General features: G+C 40.7%; 1 protein-coding gene across 1 annotated transcript in view; it reads left to right on the forward strand.

Annotated features, from left to right (window-relative positions):
- Positions 1–21,956, forward strand: part of pfas (phosphoribosylformylglycinamidine synthase) — a 28,252-nt gene that overhangs the window by 2,450 nt on the left and 3,846 nt on the right. Inside the window, exons 2-21 of the mRNA XM_041792213.1 lie at positions 152–274; positions 373–508; positions 612–717; positions 794–986; positions 6,074–6,179; positions 6,248–6,388; positions 6,869–6,993; positions 7,063–7,191; positions 9,422–9,559; positions 9,636–9,764; positions 9,836–9,909; positions 9,982–10,138; positions 10,237–10,298; positions 13,842–14,003; positions 14,274–14,510; positions 17,565–17,795; positions 17,883–18,063; positions 18,291–18,374; positions 19,269–19,424; positions 19,691–19,810. Coding sequence (XP_041648147.1) covers positions 154–274; positions 373–508; positions 612–717; positions 794–986; positions 6,074–6,179; positions 6,248–6,388; positions 6,869–6,993; positions 7,063–7,191; positions 9,422–9,559; positions 9,636–9,764; positions 9,836–9,909; positions 9,982–10,138; positions 10,237–10,298; positions 13,842–14,003; positions 14,274–14,510; positions 17,565–17,795; positions 17,883–18,063; positions 18,291–18,374; positions 19,269–19,424; positions 19,691–19,810 — 2,788 coding nt within the window. The 5' untranslated portion in view covers positions 152–153. The remainder of the gene's footprint in view (positions 1–151; positions 275–372; positions 509–611; positions 718–793; positions 987–6,073; positions 6,180–6,247; positions 6,389–6,868; positions 6,994–7,062; positions 7,192–9,421; positions 9,560–9,635; positions 9,765–9,835; positions 9,910–9,981; positions 10,139–10,236; positions 10,299–13,841; positions 14,004–14,273; positions 14,511–17,564; positions 17,796–17,882; positions 18,064–18,290; positions 18,375–19,268; positions 19,425–19,690; positions 19,811–21,956) is intronic.

Consider the following 21,956-nt stretch of genomic DNA (forward strand, 5'->3'; position numbering starts at 1 on the left):
TCTGTTATTGATCGTATTGATCTGTCTCTATCAGTCATGTCTGTTATTGATCGTATTGATCTGTCTCTGTCAGTCATGTCTGTTATTGATCGTATTGATCTGTCTCTGTCAGTCATGTCTGTTATTGATCATATTGATCTGTCTCTATCAGTCATGGCTGTTGTCAGGTTCTACAGTCCTGAGGCGGTGAGGGGGCGGGCCTTACAGCGGGCAGCTAAGCTGAATCCTCAGCTGTCAATCATCTCTGAGCTTTGCTACAATGTAGAGCTGACAGGTGAGTGCGTGCTGACAATAAGAACATGCCCTAAAGTCCCATCCCTGAGTATTGATCTGCCTCAGATGTTATTGATCACAGATCATTCTTACCTGCAGGCTGTGAAGCTCTGAGTCCTGAACAGAAGCTGGTCCTGCTGTGGTTATTGCAGCGCCCCCTTGAGGATGACCCGCTGTCTGAGGAACCAAAGCTGACAGAGGGTGAGGGAGGGATTCTGGTGGAGATCGGGCCCAGGTAGAGTGACATCCACAGGCTGTGACTGATTATCTGTATTGGTTTGAAGCTGATCAGAGACAGAGACCAGATCAGCAGGTTTTTCTCTTTCTGTGGTGTTCAGGTTGAACTTCTCCACTGCCTGGTCCACAAACACCGTCTCCATCTGCCACAGCGTGGGCCTACGTGACATCACACGAGTCGAATTGTCCCGCAGGTTCCTCATCAAGGTACACAGTTACCCTCACACTTCACATACACACCCACACATAATGGATCCTGATTGGATGGCTCGTTTTTGTGCAGACGAAGGATGGTTCGAGTTTGAGCGATGACGACGTAAAGCAGCTGACTGACTGTCTCCATGACAACATGACAGAGTGTATCTACAAACATCCCATAACCTCCTTTGCTGTGGAAACCAAACCTCAGCAGGTGTTTGAGGTAGACATTGTGGGGCGGGGCAGAGCAGCGCTGGAGACGGCGAATGACGAGCTTGGTAAGTTTGTTTACCTGCTCTTTGTCCTGACTAACAGCTGTTTCAGACTGGGTGAGTGTTTGCTGCGGGGAAAGCTGCATCACATTTTTATTTTGATTGATTGATGATTTTTGATGATTTTTATTTTGGTGTGCAGAACTGGATCTGCATCTCAGGAGCAGAGAATCTAGTGCAGGAGTCATTTACATTTATACAGAGGCCAACTTTTACTTTTACAGACACCCTGGAGGCTGAACTTTTAGATAAACCTAACTCTAAAAAAGAAACGTCGATTAAAAATAATCTTTGGCCTCTAACAGTGAGCTCAGCCCCTTAGCCAGCTACTAGGGGATGATTGAGATATTTTAGCTGAATATTTGTTGGGCTGTCGTGTTGTCCTTGCCTGGGTTTGACGCTAAAGTTTCTGTGTAGTAATAAATGAAACCCGAGCTAAGCTGAAGTTAGGCTTTATCTGGGAAAATCACACTCCCATAAATGCTGAAGCTGATATTTGACAGGAACGGTTAATCTAACCTCCTAAGACCCTGCATGTACATGTGGACTTTACATTTTAGTGTTTTTTACATCATTGTAGTAATTTTAGTGATATTAATTTTTGAAATCATTTTCAAAATTGTCAATAAAAGTTTAAGTAATTTGCTTGAAATGTTGAGAGTTATTGATGTGAGTTTTTTCCCTAAATTTTGCCTTGATCTTTTTCCCATTTTAATTGGAATTTGGGAAATTTATTTGGATTCTTGGGGGAGTTTAATTGGACAATTTAATGTAAATTTAGGAAATGATTTTTTAATTTTTAAGAATTTGATTAGAGTTTTTGACTGGAAATTTGCTTTGAAATTTTTGGTTATTTTCACAGAAATTTCAGGGATTTTTTTTTTTTTTGGATGTTTGGGAAATTTTTATGGAGTTTAGGGGAAAGTATTTATAAATTTTGTCATAAGAAATTCTAGGGGTAGTTTGCTAAAAAAATAGGAATTTGCATGATATTTATGGCATTTTTTTGGACTCTTTATTCTTTATGAAAACATTTTCACTGAAACTTTTGGGGAATATTTGAAGATATTTTTGGGTACTTTTTATAGGATACTTAAAAAAATGTTTAAAAAATTTGGCAGAAATTTTCAGTGTTTTTCTTTTTTTATTATGGTATTAGTGTGGATTTTGAGATGGAAAAATGCCCAAGGATTTCAGAATTGTTAGTGGAAATTTTGTTCATACTTGGGCTGAAAAAATCCTTGAGGTCCATCTGTGGACATTTGTTAGTGTTTTTGGTTAAAACTAATTCTTGTTCAGAGACAAACCTGAGCTTTCAAACTCATCAGGTCCTACTCATCCCAAATATCAGATCAAATCTAAAATGTACACATTATCATGGGGAAAGGGGGTGTAAAACATGTGTTTAGTTAGTTTGTTTGTTAGCAACATAACTCAAAAAGTCATGGACGGATTTTCATGAAATTTTCAGGAAATGTCAGAAATGGCATAAGGAAGAACTGATTAGATTTTGGGACTGATCCGGATCACCAGCTGCATCCAGGAATTTCTCAAAGGATTCTTTACTATTGGGAGATAGGGCTAATGGCGGAGGTCTGCGCTGTTACCACTTCACACCAGGAGATGGCGGACATGAGTAACTTCAATCCCAGCAGCATGTTTTTGGTGTGTTTCTATTCAAAGTTTTGGAGTTTATAAAGTTTGAAAGAGGCATGCCCGGTCGAGGAGACAAGTCGGAGCGTAACAACGAGAAAGACAGCGAATTGTTGCAAGAATACTCACAATGCTGGGAGGAATAGAGGAATATTCCCCTTCTGCCTTGACTTTCGGTCATCCGGTGAGACCATGTGTGCTTCCACCATGACAGTCCACACGTAGCGAAGCCAATGCTTTGCCTCACCGTGTCTCCACCCCACCGGGGAGGGAGTTATCGGCGAATTAGATTTTGGGAGTGATCCGGATCACCGTCTGGATCCAGGAATGTTTTTAAAGGATTCTTCACTATTGGGAGATAGGGCTAATGGCGGAGGTCTGTGCTCTCTGAGTGCTTTTCTAGTTATTTATTTAAACATGCATTTTTTTGAAAATCTAGGTAGTGATTTGTCATCAAAGATATTGGTTGGCCCTGAGACTTTGACCGGTTGAGAATTACTGATGTAGAGAATAGAGAGTTCGCCTATTTTTATAACAAGCTGCAGATGTCTTTGGCTGAGGACTGGTTAATGAGAGCCATATTTACTTTGTTTCAGCTGAAATGTATGTCCACATCAGTAAATTATGTCACAGAGAGGGTAAAGACAGTATGGTTACGTTTCTGGTTTGTGATTTTCAAAGTAAAAGCCTTGTTGGCATTTCTGTGGAGAAACTCACCTCATTTGATCAGAAAGCTTTTATTCTGAATTTCCCCGGTGAATCAGATCACCTGTAGGGAGATTTACTGGAATAAACTTGATGAAGAAAGACGGCTGTGACAGCAGAAGCAGCAAACAATACCCAGTCTGAAACAGCCGTAGAGCTACACACTAGACGACTGTGGGCCTGATTTGTCTGCAGGTTTTGATAATTAAAAGCAGTAGGTTGCCCAATGTTGGCTGTCATACGGGTATTTGTCTATTAATTTTTACTAGAATCATATCGAAGTTTATAAATCTGGTGTCATGACTTTTCTAATCTTTACAAACTCCCATTGTTCTTCATGCTAACATCCATATTCCTCCTTTTCTTCTTCTTCTTCTCTTTCCTCCTCCTCTGTCAGCGTCCTTTGAGCTCTCTGCTGCTGAGGTAATGATTTCATGAATGTCACATGATGCATGGCAGTGGTTAAGGTCACAGGACTGCAGTGATGCTGCTAATTATCTCACTAATACAATAATGTGTGTTTATTGTTGGATCGGTGTGTTAAAGAGCTGTGATGTGTTCACTGACTTCAAGGAAAATCCAAATACTACTAGTCCTGCGCTGTGTGAGGAAAATATGTGGTGTGTGATAACTTTGGCATGAGGATATTTTATCACGACATGATTGTGTGTTTAAAGTGTGAATTTATTTACTCATAAGCTTCTTTGTCTCTCCGTTTTATTATGTTCACAACTTTATTAGCCTCAAACATTACATGTTACACATGTTTATCATCCATGTGAGCTGAATCACCAGATAGACTGTTTTATAGATCCATGTCGTGGATTATTTTACATTCATCTGGGAAAGCTCTTACACAGAGTGTCTGGGCAGGACAGGACAGGTGACTGGACGTTCTGTCTGTCACGTTCATGACGGGCCAATCAGAAACAAACAAAATGAAATGAAAATGAAATGAATGAAATGAAAATGAAATGAAATCAAACACAAAATGACATAGTAGACATGTGCAGCTCTGGTAAGTAGCCTCATACCCGCAGTAAGGCGCTACTGTAGTTTCCAGACGGTGGAGCTTCATAGTGGATAAAACTCATGCCAAGGCAAAAACATCGTCCCCATAAGGAAAGCTTCCTCTGCAAATCTCCACTTATTTGTTCTTATTTATAAAAGAATGTGGCTCATTTCTGATACAACTGCTGCTGCAGCTACAACTGTAAATCCATCAGCTTTGCATGGTTATAATCCATGCCCACAGGTTTGCAATCCTCACTCAAGCTTTGCATTGCAAATCTGTTTTTACTGTTAATTAAACCAGGATCACAGTTTGCAGACCTGTGACAGCCATCCCTACTTTATTGTTCATTCTAAAAATCCGTTGAAGGATGCTGCCATTTTTGCTGGTGGCTATAGCAGCCTGATGACGGTGATAAAAACAGGGATGGTTGGATTAAAAACACTGTAAAGTTAGCTTAATCAGGTTATCTTAACTTTATTTAGGTTTTACATTTTTGGCATAAATATTTCATGATTAAATACAGCTGCATTTAATCATCACAGTCTACTAGTGCTGGTTAACGGATTTTATGTATAGCTTATTGCATATGTGTTTCTAATTTGTTGCTAAAGCCCCTGATTATTTATGTTTACATCAGTGTTACTCAACGTGTGGCTCTTCTGTGAGGATTTGTGGCTCTTTTATGTCTAAATTTCAAATATGACTCCCCCAAAAAAAACAATAAAAGGGAAACTTTGACCCCATAATTATCCATTGCAATTTGTTTCCCACACTTATACAGCAGGCTTTAATTGTCAAATTTAATTGTCAACCTTTATTTTTCGCCTGTATATTTTCATTGCCCTTATTTGCATTTTTTTGCCAATTTTTCCCCTTTTTCCAATTTTTGCCCTTGTAAGGTGCCTCTTGCCATTGCATGTCACTTTTCCCATTTTCCCCCACCTTTTTGCTGCTTTTTGCCAATTTTGGCCAGTTTTCACTCATTTTCCCCCACCTTTTTGCTTTTTTTTCCAATTTTATTTACTTTTCACTCATTTTCCCCACCGTTTGGCAGCTTTTTGTCAATTTTAGTCACTTTTCACTCGTTTTTTTCCCACATTTTTGCCGCTTTTTTACCATTATCGCCACCTGGAGGTCATTTTTTTTGTCACGTCTCACCCATTTCTGCCACTTTTTCTCCATATTTTTTGTCATTTTTCACCCAGTTATTGCCATTTCTGCTTATTTTCCCCCTGTTCACCCTTTTTTGGCCACTTTTTTTTTCCAGCTTTTTCACCTATTTGCCAGCTTATACTTATTTTTATTGCCACTTTCACCCCTTAGATTGTGGCTCTTGCAAAGGTATTTTTCAACAATTTGGCTCTTTGGTTGAGCAGGGTTGAGTAATGCTGGTTTACATGCTTCTTTAACCTGATTATTCTCAGTCATCAGTTCAAGAATGCCATATATGAGATTATTTGATAAACTTCCTAGAGATCGATCATAAAATGTCATCTACTAATCATTTAGAGAGACAAAAATAATCATACCATTGTTGGTGTTCTTGGTCTTCTTTTTCTCTTCATGTTCACTTCTTTTGCCATCTTTTTCAATGAACAAACATTACAGATGAGAAACCACTGCAGTAATGAAAACTTCCCAGCTGCTTTCTTTCCCTCTGGCTTGGTATTGTTGTGTAAATAGTGTGTTGTTGTGTCTAACGTGTATCACTGTGGATCAGGTTTGGCCTTTGACTCCTGGGATCTGGACTTTTACACTTCCATGTTCCAGAAGATTGGGAGAAACCCGACGAGTGTGGAGTGCTTTGACCTGGCCCAGTCCAACAGGTGTGTGTGTGAGATGTGGCTCAGGTGTGTGTGTGATGTTGTGTCGCTAAGGTATCTGTCCGTTACAGTGAGCACAGCCGTCACTGGTTCTTCAGAGGAGTGATGGAGATCGACGGTGAGGAGCAGCAGGAGACGCTGTTCAGCCTCATCATGAAGACACAACGACACAGCAACGACAACAACATCATCAAGTTCTGTGACAACAGCAGGTAAACGCCGGCGTCTGTGGACGGGTTTACGTATCTCTGTGATGGTCAGTCCACTGTCCTTCTGCAGTGCTCTGTTATAATAGCAGTGGGTAGTGGGAGCTTTATGCCAGTTCCTGCTCCTACCGTCACATTTCCTGCCATCCTAGGAGATAGAAAGTAAAGCTGAGGATGAGGATTAGGATTTTCAGCACCTGTTCTGTCACTGAGAGACATGGAGGAGGAAATGCACTTCTGATATTTGAGCAGATTTGACCAGTCGTACCATCATCCACTGCCATTTATCTAGTACACACAGTACGCCAGTAAACATTTCAGACTCTTGCAGTCACCAGCGCTTCCCAGCAGACCAATCACAGGGCTCATATCTGCACCATTCTGAGGTGTAGTTACGTTTTTGAGGAGGTGCATGCATAGGCATCTGAGATGATGTAGATTTGACACAAGTGTGTATATCAGGCTAAACTTGTGCATCATGTTCAGTGGTATCCAGGGGATGGAGCTGGAGTGTATTTATCCCGAGGATCCGTCTCAGCCGAGTCCATACGAGACCCGGCGGTCTCTAAGGCACGTCATCTTCACAGCAGAGACTCACAACTTCCCCACAGGTCAGTGTGTTTCAACACACACACACAAACACGATCTGTTCCAGCACTCACCTCTGACCTGACCTGCAGGTGTGGCCCCGTTCAGCGGAGCGACCACGGGGACAGGAGGTCGTATCAGGGACGTGCAGAGTGCAGGGAGGGGGGGGCATGTCATCGCTGGAACAGCAGGATACTGCTTTGGAAACTTGCACATTCCAGGTGAGTGTCAGTGAAACACTTTAAGGCTTTTTTTCGACTTAAGGCGGCCTTAGACCTCACGACTTTTCCTCTGATGTCAAGGTCGCAGACAAAGTTTCAAAGTCACATTAAAATCATGGGAGTCTTGCTAAAGTCACAATTCGCTCCTGTTGTCATAATTGTTAGGTGTAAGGTGGTCATAAGACTGGATTTTAGCAGTTTTAAGGCGGTCTTTCTTCAGTCTTGGCGTTACGATAATATCAGACTTCTTTGATATTGTCTTAAGTTTTAAGTCTGGTTGTATGCAAGTTGTGTTTCACATCCTGGACCAATGGGAGCTGGCTTTGTGTAAGCACATTAATTCACTTAATTCTTCAAAATACCAATGTGAGTGTAGATCATTCTAGAGCTGCTGAATGTCTGCTCATGACTCAAAAGACTAAAAAACTTTCCTGCTCAGAGCTGCAGTCATATCTCTGCTCCTGTGTGTCTGTTTATTCCAGGCTGACATGACAGGAAACATAAACCTCCACTGGGATTTTCAAAATAAAAGCCAGATCGGTTTGTTTCCATGCTGAGACGACTCACGTTTTCATATGGTACTGTTATTCTGAAGTGTTTCCGGGACAGTTCCTCGGTTGTTGCACCAACATGCAAAGTTGCTTGTTTTTAACTTTCCTTTTGTTTCTACTCGATGTAAATGATCTCAGTATCCTTCTACATCTTGTTCTCTGCCCAGAAATTGTTGTTGTGAATTTCCACCAGATGCATGATGGGAAATAATCCTAAGAAGACTCTGGTCTTGTAGCTAGTGACCCCCAGTCTTTGTAAAATCTTAGTCTGAGACTAAAAACTCAACGGCTTGCTGACAAGTTGTCTTTAGATGTGAGAGGGTCTCAGGTGTCTTTTTTAGAGTCTTTTAAGAGTTTTAGCAGAGTCCTCTGGTGTAAGGCCAGCCTTTGTGGGTTTTTTGAGTTGTGTCCTCTGTTGTTCTTTGAAGTGACCTTGGGTCCAATGAAAGGTGTGACATAAATCCAAGCTTTTTATAACTTATAAGCTTTTATAACTCAAGAAAGTAAAGTCGGATCTTCACCAAACTTTCAGGGAATATTGGAATAGTGACAGGGAAGAATCGATTAGATTTTGGTGATGATCCGCACACCTGTGCAGTTTTTCTCGGACATCCAAATTTTGAACACCATAGTAATCAATGGGAGCGTAAGTTCCTTGGTGGCGCTGCTTAGGCGTGGGTCTGCCGCCTCAGACAGCCATTCTAGTTAATCTCTTTGTCTGGGGGTAAAACTTTGTTGGTGAGTGAATCTGTCAGTGTGTGGACTATAAAAACAAACCCACTTTATTTCACCATGTGTGGAGTGTCTTCAGATTTACAACATCAGTAAAGATTTTGGTCTGTCAGGGTTTTTCTTTGCAGAGTTTGTGTGTTGTCCCTTTGCATGCATGAGTTCTCTCCGTGTACTTCCTTCCACCACCAACATGCTCGTTAGGTTAATTTGTGACTCTAAATCATAAGTTCTCAAAGTGTGGCCCGCGAGCCAATGGCAGCCCGCAGAAACATTTCTCGCAGTCCGCAATTAATAAGACAGGAAGCAAGGCACACTGAGACTGACTGTTCTAAATAAGTTTTTAAATATATATTCTGAAATGGACAGCAAACAGGACTGTTATATCCCAAATTTGACTATAGAGGGCAGAAAACCCCATTTTGTGTGCATTACAGTGTTTCTCAAGGTTTTCTCAAGTTTTGCCAGGTTTAGCCTCATTTATTATTTAAATTGTGTTTATTGCACATTACTAAATGCAGACCAATAAATGCAAATTGTAGAGATGCAAACTGGTCATTAAAATGATCACAAATGAGAATTTATTTTCTGGGTTTTTTTTTTGTTTGTTTTTGTTTTTTTTCTGTTTTTTTTCCTTTGGCGGCCCTCAGTCCAATGTTGGGTTCCTAAATTGGCCCTCAGCTATCAAAACTTCGAGAACCCCTGCTCTAAATTGACCGTAGTTATGAGTGTGCCTGGTTGTTTGTCCCTACATGTCAGCCCTGTGATTGGTCGGTGGTGACAGTACAGGCTGTCCCATCTCTCCCACAATGGCAGCAGGGCTCCAGCCTCTGCAACCCAGATTAGGTAAAGCAGTGTAGATAATGGATCGATGGTTAAGGTTTTAAAAATCTTTTAGCGCGTGCCAGACCTCAGGATTGAGTGCTGATTGTCTCTGTCCCGGTCTGCAGGTTACTCCCTTCCCTGGGAGTGTGACGGTGATGGCTGGGAGTACCCTCCTAGCTTTGCCCCGCCCCTGCAGGTGGCCATCGAAGCGAGTGATGGAGCCTCTGACTATGGCAACAAGTTTGGAGAACCTGTCCTATCAGGTATAAACCTCCTAATGCATGCTGGGATTGACCTGTTGAAAGCACCTGGCCTGCTTTTAACCTTTCTCTCTTGTAGGATTTGCTCGTTCTTTCGGGATGCGGCTGCCTAACGGGGAGCGGCGAGAATGGATCAAACCAATCATGTTCAGCGGCGGTCTGGGCTCCATAGAGGATGCTCACATAAAGAAAGCAGCCCCAGTGATCGGTAAGGTTTAATCTTTATTTACCCAGAACAGGCTCGGTATAGAACGTTACTTCCTGTTCCTCTCCTATCAGGTATGGAGGTGGTGAAGATCGGGGGGCCGGTGTACAGGATTGGCGTTGGAGGAGGGGCTGCATCCTCTGTGCAGGTGTGTAGTTGAACTCTCTATGATGAATGGATGCACAGGTTGCTTTTTCTTTAACCGTTTCTTGTCCTGCAGGTTCAGGGGGATAACTCCAGTGACAGAGACCTGGGGGCGGTGCAGAGAGGAGACGCTGAGATGGAGCAGAAGATGAACCGTGCTCTCAGGGCGTGCCTGGAGAGAGGAGGAGGGAACCTGATCTGCAGCATCCATGACCAGGGGGCAGGGGGAAATGGTAGGACACAGCTCCTCAGGGTTCACGTACAACACTGATGATGAATTCATTAATAGGTTAGTTATATCAAATGTTAATGGATATTTATTTCTTATCAGGTAACGTACTGAAGGAGCTGAGTGAGCCTGCAGGAGCTGTGATCTACTGCAGCAGATTCAAGGTAAAGATTAGTGACTGTGTCTGAGTGTGTCTGTAGAGGGCGCCGCTACAGCAGCTGTGAGAGTTCTCATTAGTGATGTGCAGATCGATACTGAAGTATCGATCCCTCCGATACCAGAGTCTTACGTTTTAGAATAGATTCTCATACAAAAATATCAATATTTTAATAAATGTGGACAAATGTGTAGTTTGCCATTAACAGGAATACAATGGAGAGTAAAAACACTATCACAAACTTGTGTAATGATTCCCAGTTAGTAGGAACTACTTCTTCTTCCGCCTGTCAGTCACATGCGTAATACGGCTCTATAAGAGCGTCACTGGTCACAACGGGCTGCTGCTCGTTAAAACGTAGTCATGTGGGGACATATTTCAGCTCCATAAACAACAACGACGCGGCATGTGATGTATGTGAGAAGACAGTTAAGTATTAAGATAGTTAAACATCAGAGAATCAACCATAAACAGAATATGATGAGGCGATCCAGAGAGCAGGAGAGGAGAGAGACAGGTGCTGCTAGGACGAGACAGACGTCACTCTCGGAGTCCCGGTGCTGCAGGCAGAAACTATCCAGGTACAGAAAGAACAGAAAGAATAAGGAGCTGTTGGAGATGTGTAGTGATATACGTCTGTCTACTAGACTTAGGTTTTATTTTAATGATCAAACAACGGGAGTTCCCTGCATCCTTAAATATACGGAATCCTATTCTATACAAATGTTCATTAATATAAATATGGTTATTAAATTAGTAATGAAATAAATAAATGCTACAATAAACAACTGCATGAGCTCAGCTTTGAGTAAAAATCTATGTCCCTGAGATCACCTCACATCTATTCAGTAGGCCTAGATTTAGTCAGGTAAGGTCACCTGTAAAGTAAAACATTTAAAGTGGATTACATAGGCTAGGTGTTACTAAAATATACATTATACTTGCAATAAAACAGCCATTGAGGGCTAAAATAAAGCTAAGATAAAACTGAAAAACATTTTATAAATAAGATAGATAATAACATTGTTTCTCTAAAATATTTTTCTTGTATTATTTTCAGTATCATTTGTTTTGACTGATGGTTAATTGAATATTTTGAAATGTTGGTTGTGACGAACTTATGCAATTATTGTGACATTTATTTTATTGTCATTAAATTATGTATTTTAATAGTAATTTCAATGAGTAACAGCTTTTTATATGAAATGGCAAGTGTATGAAAACTGTTAATTCTTTAGTTTTAGTGTAGGCTGTTTTGAGAGTCTGCACACATAGCTGAACCTAAATAAGATTAAGAATTCATGGCAAGTATCGGTATCGGATCAGTATCGGCGATACCAGCCTGAATTGTACTTGGTATCGGATCGGAAAGGAAATCAGTGGTATCGCACATCACTAGTTCTCATGAATGCCTCTTTGTTTAGTATTCATTATAATGTGAAAATGTCCTTGTCAAATATGTTTCAAATGCACAGTGTGATAATTTCACCACCAGAAAACTAACAACAGATGACAAATAGAGCTGCTCTGCTCAGCTCCACCATCTCCAGTGCTCACTTCTTGTTTTGACTCGAGGACACTAACGGTGTTCAGAAATGAACGCCATACATAAATACAGATAAAAATACTACACATTTTAAAAAATCCACTTTTTTCATAGATTTTTTTTTTTTAATCAAGATCAGACCTGATCATAAGTATTGAATAATCTTTACGAATTAACCCTTTCAAGGCCAGTTTAAGTGTAAAAATCCTGATTTTTGTAGTTAAAAGGCCAAAAATGAAATGTTTCATATCCCACATGCAAATTGGATTTTCTTAAGATTAGCCTTGAATATGCAGCAACTTTGATTTTTATGCATTTTATTATTTTAAGAAAAAAACATGTTTCCTGACAAACAGGAAGAACTGCAAATTTGATGCAGTGACTCCAGAATGAAAGCCTTATATCATAAATGCTTGTTTTTTTTTTTGCTGTGATGGTTAGAGGATTAAAAATTGTGGTTTTAATGGGTTTAATTACTACTATAAAATAGATACAAAGCATGAGTTCAGTTAAAAACATACTGTCTCGTTTTTCCACTCCAAATGCACCAATATTCCTGTTAATATTACTAATATTATCAATAAAAAGTTTGATAATTAAGATGCATTAATAAGAGTACCATTATGAATAAGAATAAATGATCCTTATCCTAAAAGTCTGTAATCCAATGTATGTTATTATTTTCATCATTTTTTTTCAGATTACTAAATTACATGTAGGCTATTGATTGTACAATATAAGTTTTTATTTTTAACAATTTGGCTAATTTTTTAAAGGTCACATATTTTACCCTTTTAAGACAAGTTTATATCGGTCTCAGAGGTCCCCAAAACATGCCTGTGAAGTTTGTTGCTGAAAAAAACACTCTGGTATTGGATTTTTGCATGTTTAAAAACCCCTCTGTTTCAGCGCTGCTCAGAACGAGCCGTTTCTGTGTCTGTGTCTTTAAATGTTAATGAGCTGTCTGACTCCGCCCCTGACCATGCCCTTCTCAGGAAATGGATGTGGCTCTCCTGATCCTTCTCTGCTCTCTACAGCTGCCAGCTGTAGAGAGGAGGGCAGGACTTTCTTCCAAGCAGGAAGAGCCATTCAAGCCTGGGGGTGGGGCTAACTCACCACATGACATCATGAGGGGGAAATCTGAGAACAGCTTGTTTCAGCACACATTTCCTGAAAGGTGGAGAAGGGGATGGATTTATCTCATTTTTGGGGGGATTGTAGACAGACCAGGGGCACATGTTTTTGCTAGAAAAGCCTAGAAAAATTTATTTTGCAAAATAATAAGGAAAGACAGCAGTAAATTTCCCATGAAAATTAATGCCTACTGTATTTTATTTAGTAATTTTAACCATAGTAAGGGGAATTTACTACTTCAGTGTTGTAAGCTGACAGTTTTTCCTCATGAAATCATAATCTTCTCTCAAAGCTTTAGCTCATTCGATTTTCTTCAAACTGGCACAGCTTTTGCTCTGTTTTTATCCTCATATAATGTTGGTTCAGCCTTATTAAATCTATATTTGCCAACATAAATGTAACATGTGGAGCGATGCAGCCCCGTCTTCTATGACTGTCAACTAAGGCGTCATGTTTGATAAAAAAGCATGTTTAATCCAGTGTAATCTAGTGTCTCTATATTTATATAAAAGATGGAGAGGAACTTTGGGTTGATTGACGAAAACCTGCTCCTGACCAGGTTAGCTTCACAGACTCAGTTACCATGGCAACAGACTCAGAGATTAAGTTTCCTCTTCTTGTGAAGCAAGCTTGACTTAGCCCTCATTCTTGAGTTTGAGTTTCTTCCGTCTGAGACAGAAATGTCAGTTTCCCTTATTTCAGGGTCAACAGACTCAAGGTTTTCTCTAAACCTGCTTTATGACCTCTCATGCTCAGATGTGGCGGCCATAATGCATCCTTGACCTGGTTGCTGAAAGCCAGTTCATCTCTATCCCTTTACCTAATTTTTCTTTATTTTCCTCACTCGTTTTTCCTTCTCTCTACCTGCAGAAAGGTGACCCCACCCTCAGCGTGCTGGAGCTGTGGGGGGCGGAGTATCAGGAGAGTAACGCTCTTTTGCTCCGCCCCTCAGACCGCGCTTTCCTGGAGCAGGTCTGTCGGAGAGAGAAGTGTCCCGTCGACTTTGTTGGAAACATCACCGGAGATGGAAAGGTAGATCCTGATTCAAAGATCCTTAAAACAGCAGAGGTGTCACTCTGAACTAAATCTAATCTAGATCATCACCTTGTCTTCTTGTGTGTTGTTGCTCAGTGTGGAGTTTAAACAAAAAGAAATAGTGCCGTGTTAGTATTCCCATGGAAAAGCCAGGAGGAAATGAGATCGCTTGGTGTCTGTGTCACTGTTGGCTGTGATTTATGACATAGCTTTGTGACTTGACATTTGAAGGCTGCTTTTGTGTTCATGTCCTGTTTGATCCCTCAGATCGTTCTGGTGGATGATGAGAAGGGCCTCAGTGATGCAGCAGACAGGGGGCGCTGTCCCGTGGACCTGCAGCTGGAATGGGTTTTGGGGAAGATGCCTCAGAAACGGTTTAAGATGCAGCGTTTGACACCCGTCTTTCAGCCGCTCGTACTTCCTGCTGGTTTGACGGTCAGAGACGCCCTGGAGCGAGTCCTCCGTCTGCCCGCCGTGGCGTCCAAACGCTACCTGACCAACAAGGTGGGTGTATATCACTTTAAGCCCTGTAGTCTTTGTAATACAAGGATGTGATAGCACCTTATGTTGATACACATTAGGGATGTTTTAAACGAGCTAAGATCAGGATTCCCTTTTATAAACTACAAACAACGCTGGTGTTTCCACCTCTCTGGCCCTGTACAGTTTATTCTAAACCATTTTGGCATTATTCACTTTAATCCATGTCAGAGATTACATAAAATTCTTAGCACTGTATCTTGTTTTACCTCTGCTGGGGCAGAAGTAAAGTCCAGGGGAGTTGCCGGTACATCCTTACATTTTTGCATCAAACTTTGCACAAATGTTCATCCTGACCCGTAGATGAACTGAGTAGATTTTTGAGGTCAAAGGTCATTAGTCCTCTTGGTCAGCCCTTGATTGTAACATTTGTACCATAGAGAAACCCCAGAGCTATTTGGACCAACCACAGTACTATCACTGTAGAGCAGCTGGAACTAAGCAGAGGTTTAACCACCAGGCAGTGTGTAGATCTAGATTGCCCACAGCACTAACAGTATTTCAATCAGGAGAGTTTAACAATGATTTATTTTACAAGTGTGGAAATGTTTGGAAATGTTTGAAATTGTGAAATGATCTTTGGTGAATAGTCTCCATCGTGATGTCTTTATGAATTTGAAGGGGTAGTGAGGCAGACGGCAAGATAGGCCTCCCCTATGGAGTCTAGACACTGGTGGTGGTGATGGAGGGAGTAAGATTAGATGAGTAAGAGACTTTTGAGGAGCTGATTTCAGAGGAGCTTGACCCAGATGCTGATAGATGATTGGAAGTAGCATTGAAAGGATGCAGGGTGCATGGAGGAGCTTGGCCTGGATACGGATGAGATGTAATGGAGGTAGCTGGGGGGGAGGAGGGTTGCTGTGATTGCACTGAAGCGACAGACCGACTGTGAAAGAAAGAGAACAGATTTGAAAATATGACAGCTGCAGGATGATTGGCTTGAGAGAGGTTGTGGCTGAAAGGGATTGGCTCAAAGCTTAAATGAGTAGACGTCCATTGATTATTACTAGAGCAGGAGTGCGGGAAAAGGGGGGACAGGTGAGTGAGTGGTTACTAATGAACAATCTTCCTGCTTGAACTTTGGCTAAGCTTCATTACATTGATTTATTAGAGTTAGCAAAGACTGTGTATTTGACCCTCCAGAATTATACACTAAACCAATAAGCCATGGAAAAAACATCCATCGTGAAAAACGTTTATCAAAAAAGTCAACATTTTTTAACTCATCCTTTAAACCAACTTCAGTCCCGACCAAATCCATCAAATATTTGGAATAAGTAAAAATGGCCACACAAATAACAAGTAATTAAAAAAAGATAAAGGTCACGCGACTGTGGAATGTTTTTTAAGCACGGTTTAGCAACTAAATTTCTTTTAATACATTAGTGGTTTTGTATAGTGTCAGATTTTAAATTGTACGTCAAAATAAGCCATTCATGAATAAAAATGCCCACTTACACAAAAAATATTACAGTTTAATACTTTCCACCTTTTTGGCTTAGATCTTTCAGTCAAGGTCAGTCTTGAGTGTAACGACCACATATTCAATTATTTCCGATTTTTAACCCTTGAAATGCCAGTTTGAATACTTGATGTCTGTTTTATATGAAAATCAGACAAAAAATGAGCAAGTTTCTATATTAACATGATGGGGAGCTGGGATATTTTTTAAATTAAAGTCTTGGATGTTTCAAAGATTAGCAACAAAAATATTATTTTGATGCATCATCATCTTTTTTGTACTTTGCATTCTGAAACTTTACTCCCTTATAAGCCGCTTGTGGGTAAAAATATCAGTTTTACTCCCATAATAATCAGGTTTTTAATCTAACCTTTAAATCTTTAATGTAAGTGGCTAATTTGGAATAAAAATAAGTAAAGGTTCTGATTTTTACTGTACACACCTAAATGGTGCTGTTTTCCTATGAAAAGGCTATGCATGAAAGTCATGTCATTCTTTAGTATTAAAAAAGCCATAAAATTTACTTTCGTAATGTTTTTTCCAATTTAACTGGAAAAATTATTTAATTTAACATCAGTTTTATGCAGTGATCAGCTTTATTTTGAAATTTGCAACTATTTTGTGAATTGCAATCACTGTTCAAAGTCAGTGGCTTTGAAATCATTAGAAATAATTTAATATTGATTTATGATGAAATAATGGTGTCATCATGATAAGCATATAAAATATGTACAGAGCAAATCATGTGTAAAAATGACAGATCCTGCTTGGAAAGTATGCTTCACAGAGGATTCCTTCATTTAGTCATCGATCCTGGAGAGTGTAGTCCCACATGTGCAGATTCTAGGAGGTCATTAGGACAGCTCAAAGACTAAAAGGTGGGCGTGGTTTAAGAAAGACTGCAGTTGGATTAGTTGGACCCTCTCCCTTCTATGTTCCTGTTAGCACGGTAGTGACGGCTAAGCTTTCCTGGTACCTGTCGTCCCTGCTGCTGCTGTCGTATTCTTCTTCACTAGAGCCTGAGTGAGATCCAGATCTGGATCTCGCTCAGGCTGCTTCTCCATCAGGCCTGCCTGAAATGATGCTGATGTCAGTATTACAATCCCTGCTGATACAGAAGTAGGGATCTGCTGAGTGGAGCCACTGTTGTGGCCTCGGCTGACTAAGGCTGAGAAACCTCCATCGGCTCACACAGGTCCTTATTTCTTTATAATAAGTCTTTCTAATTAACACAGGATTGCTAGGACCTAGAGACTGGATGGAACTGTTCTTTTAGTTCTTTAGTACAGTTTATAGGGAGAAATGTGTGTGCATGGGAAAGGGAAATTTCAAAACTGATCTAGAAAACAACCTTCCTATGAAAAATCATGCTGTTAGCATTGACTAAGACAAAATGATCTCTCAGTCGAAGTGAAAACTTCAGCTGTTTGGACGGAAATGTCCTGAGTAATAGTGGCGGTTAAACATATTTAGATTGTATTCTGAGTTGAGTGTATGGTTTTGTCCCTGTATCCTGTCTGTGTAGACCCTGTCTGACCGTCTCTGTCTTCCTCCAGGTGGACCGGTCTGTGACAGGGCTGGTTGCCCAGCAACAATGTGTAGGTCCTCTTCACACCCCGCTGGCTGATGTTGCTGTGGTCGCTCTGTCCCCGTTCAGCCTCCAGGGGGCAGCGACCGCCATCGGTGAGCAGCCAATCAAAGGCCTGCTGAGCCCTGCTGCGGGGGCTCGCATGGCGGTGGGCGAGGCTCTGACCAACCTGGTGTTTGCCAGAATCACGGCACTGAAGGTAAGGAGCAGAAACGTTAAAGCCAAAACGACCTGACAGATTTATAATCCAGGTCCAGAGTTTAAGATGACTGTTCCTGTATTTCAGGATGTGAAGTGCAGCGGGAACTGGATGTGGGCGGCTAAGCTGCAAGGTGAGGGAGCGTGTCTTTGGGACGCATGCAGAGCCATGTGTGAGGTCATGGGTCAGCTTGGCGTGGCCATCGACGGCGGGAAAGACTCTCTGAGTATGGCGGCACGAGTTGGCAGTGAGACGGTCAAAGCTCCAGGTACCAAACATGTCTGACTGTCTGACTTTGTTCTGTTGATGCAGAAATAAAGTAAGAAATACAAGATGGTCATAAGCAAAAAAGCTCTAATAAAACAGCTAAAATACTACAAAAGCAAAATGAATGTTTTAAGCAAAAATGTGCAAAATATAGATAAATAAATGAGAGCAAAAGTAGGAGAAATAAATGTCTGTCTCTGAAGGTTAACCTGTTTACCTGTTCTTCAGGTGCTCTGGTTATTTCGACATATGCCGTTTGTCCTGACATCACAGCCACAGTGACCCCTGACCTGGAGGACCCAGATGAAGAAGGTGTTCTGCAGAAATATGCACACAAACAACCAATCCTAACGTTAAAGACTGAATTACAGCAGAGCCGTGGGCTGGTAAAAAAATAGGGCTGTGCTAACCGTGCAAAGTCAGTGGATTGTCCTGAGTCACGGATGTAGTTACAGCGGCAGTTTGATTAGAACTGGACAACATTTCTTTGTTAAAAGAAGAGCAAAGAACCACACCTAAAGAATTTCTTGGTGAGACAGATGTTAATGCTCTTCTCCTAATTTTTCAAAAGGCTCCACTGATGGTGAACAAACATGATTTTGGCTGCCTGTCAAGCTCACATTAGTTAATTTAGTCTTTGTGGGTGATGGACGGCTGCTACATCAGACGTTCTGCTGCTCTGACTGGTCTGTAATGGACCCATTAGCTTGGATTAGTATTCTTTATTACTGGTCCAACAGCTCTGCCCTTTGAAATCAACAGTGCTGGCCAGAGCAAAGCCTCAGTGCTGATTAAACTCTTTAAAAGCAGACCATGTCTAAATTATAGGTCAGCATTTCACTGGTATGCACAGAAGGTCCAAAATTTCTATGCCTGCCCCATGGTTCACATTTCTCCCCAAAGTTAACCTTCAACACTGACCCACATGAGTATGGTTTTGGGATTTGGTTTTCAGGTTATGTGCATAACAGCATGGGTGTGGGTTCCATTCAGATCAGATCAGATCTAATTGGCTTGAACTATTTTTTTTTCTAATGAATTCACAATGAATCCTGTTATCATTGAGATTCACATGGGATTGTGTTGGGGGGACAGATTTACACCAACACTTACAGAAACACACACATATGTGCAAAGACAATATCATTTTTATTTGTTACAGAGGTTAATTTTTGTCCATCCATCTCACGTCATCCTGTGTTTTAGGCGTCCTGCTGTGGGTGCCTCTGAGCCCCGGTCGGGCCCGGTTGGGGGGTTCAGCTCTGGCTCAGGTCTTCGGTCAGCTGGGCGACGTCTGTCCTGATCTGGATCATCCTGAACTGTTGATTTCCTGTTTCAACACCACACAGACGCTGATTCAGGGTCAGTCTCTACCTTTGCATTAAACTACTGCCCCCTGCTGGATGAGTTTATTAGAATTATGTTGACTTATCTGTGAAGGGTTTGTTTAAAAAGCAGCAGCTCCTGTACGCTTTTATCAGCACAAACCTATTTACTTAGTGTACTTTAACATCTATAAAGATGATTTATATCTGTATGGATTCTAAAGGATTATTCTTCTTTAATAACTGCGTGATTGTTCCTTCATATATGGAGAATTACATCTGGAAGTTTTTCTCATCTTTCAGAACGTCTGCTGAGTGCGGGACATGACATCAGCGATGGAGGACTCATTTCCTGCCTGCTGGAGATGGCGTTCGCAGGAAACAGAGGGATCGACGTGGAGCTGGACTCAGACGGAGCAGAAGGTAATAAAAAAGTTTTCTATAGCGCAAACCTGCAGGTATACTGTGAATTTTTATATCTGAATTATTCACTGATTATTTTAATGACTCATAAATTTATTTGTTACTACTAAGAAAAAATTAACATAGAAGAAACTAATTCATGCATGCAATAGGGTAAACTTGGTCCTAAAATTTGATTTATTCAACCAATGTGAACACAAGTATATCATTCTCTGGCACCAAACCCCAGTCAGCTTCAAAAGATGGTCGTGGAAATTATTCCTGATGCTCAGGAAATGTGAGCGCAACCGTGTCCAAATACTGGACTGTAAGGGAAATTTTAAATGTCTTCTGTGTCTTTACAGCTGTTGCGTACATGTAGCAGGGTATGCTGTGCACACACATTTGAAACCCCAGCAGAAAGTTAGAACAACAGAAGCAACAACAGTTCACATGTAAGCAAACAGTCCTCATATTCTCAGAGAAGCACATATCAGTTAAAAAACACAAACAACATTGCACACATAAGCTAACTTTGGCCTGAGTGGTTGCCATGGTTGTCTCTTCTTATGGAGGATTTGCAAACCAACACTACACATACTGCCACCTGCTGTATCATATCATCACCTTTCTAAAATAATGGCCTCAGTCGTTTTTGACAAAAATGATTTTTTGCCTCAGTCAGCTCTTCATGATGTTTAAACACCTCTGGTAAAAAACACCAACATCCTCAATTCACCAGACCATGTGATCCCACCCCTGTAGTACAACGGCCTAAGTCCACACTGTGATTTAGGCTATTTTATAAGCTTTTCAAGAAATAACTCTGCCTAGCTAGTGAAGTTATCCCCATGGTGCAGGGCTCATTTCCTATTGGCAAGTTAGGTCTACTATAATAAAGGCTAGGATATAAATATTGCATAGTTATTTTGTCAGTTATTTTCAGTAAAATCACTCCATGAAGCTAGCAGTTACTGATAATTAGCAAAGAGTGGAGAGGCTCCAGAATCTGTGGCTGTGATGACTGATTTTCAAAAGTATCATACATTTGTGTTTGGTGCAGCCCATTCTTATGGGGTGTCCTATAGACAGACCTTTAACCAGAGTTTATAATTGACAACAAGAAGTGCTTTTCCCCTCTTTCTCAGTATACATATATTTTAACATGTTTTAGATCTATAGCAGATGTCCATGACTAATAAACTGGTGAAATATCTCTCCTAACTTCCATTACCTGTCAAAGTCACATAAGTCACCTGTGTGTATCTACAGCTATGGTAGAGGATTAGGGACACCTTTGAAGGAGAAAATAATTTTGGGCAAGTCGAGATTAAAGTTGAAATGGAAAAAAGTCAAACGTTGTTATTACAACATCTTAGACGTTGTGTGTTTATGTGCTAAAGAGTAATAATCTCTTTGTTGTTAAATCCAATAATGAGGTTTAGTTTCACCTGTTCATTGATATCAGGTATAAGTCATTTTGTTGAGACAGTTACGATTCTCTGTTGTTTTAAAACAGTAGAGACATAACAGCTCCCGTCTCTTTTTCTCTTCCTCTCCATCTGATCACCTAACAGATTCAACCTCGATATTTGGAGAACGAAGGGAGATTGATCTCTCATTTATTAATCAGTGTTTGTTGTGGTGGGATAGACAACATCAATGTAAACAAATGCACTTACATTTCTGGAGGGAAGCATCGAGGCGCTGCATAAAAGCAGGAAAGAAAACATGGTGATTTCTATTTCTTAATTCCATACAAAAATGTAACGGACATTGTGTACATGGTGTTTTGAAGGTGACATTTTCTTTATGTATCACAGAAAATACTGTAAACTAGTTTCCAATTGAAAACTCGTGCCAAAGTGTTCCTTTTTTGTTTTTTGTTTTTTTTTTTGTAATTTGCAGCAAACTGTCTGTGATCCATAACGAGTGTTCAGTCTCCCTTCGCACTTCCATTACGTTTTGAGTTTGAGCCTGTCACCTTGTCACCTGTGCATCTCTACAGGTGATCAGACAGAGAAAAGGAGGAAGAGAGACAAGTGCTGTTATGTCCCTACTGTTGATGGATGAGTATTTTAGACAATAGAGAGTAGTGACTGTCTCTACAAAATGCCTTATGCCTCATATCAATGAACATGTGAAATTATACCTCATTATTGGATTT

The sequence above is a fragment of the Cheilinus undulatus genome, linkage group 7 (assembly GCF_018320785.1).
Source record: "Cheilinus undulatus linkage group 7, ASM1832078v1, whole genome shotgun sequence".
In the NCBI taxonomy this organism is placed as follows: Eukaryota; Metazoa; Chordata; class Actinopteri; order Labriformes; family Labridae; genus Cheilinus; species Cheilinus undulatus.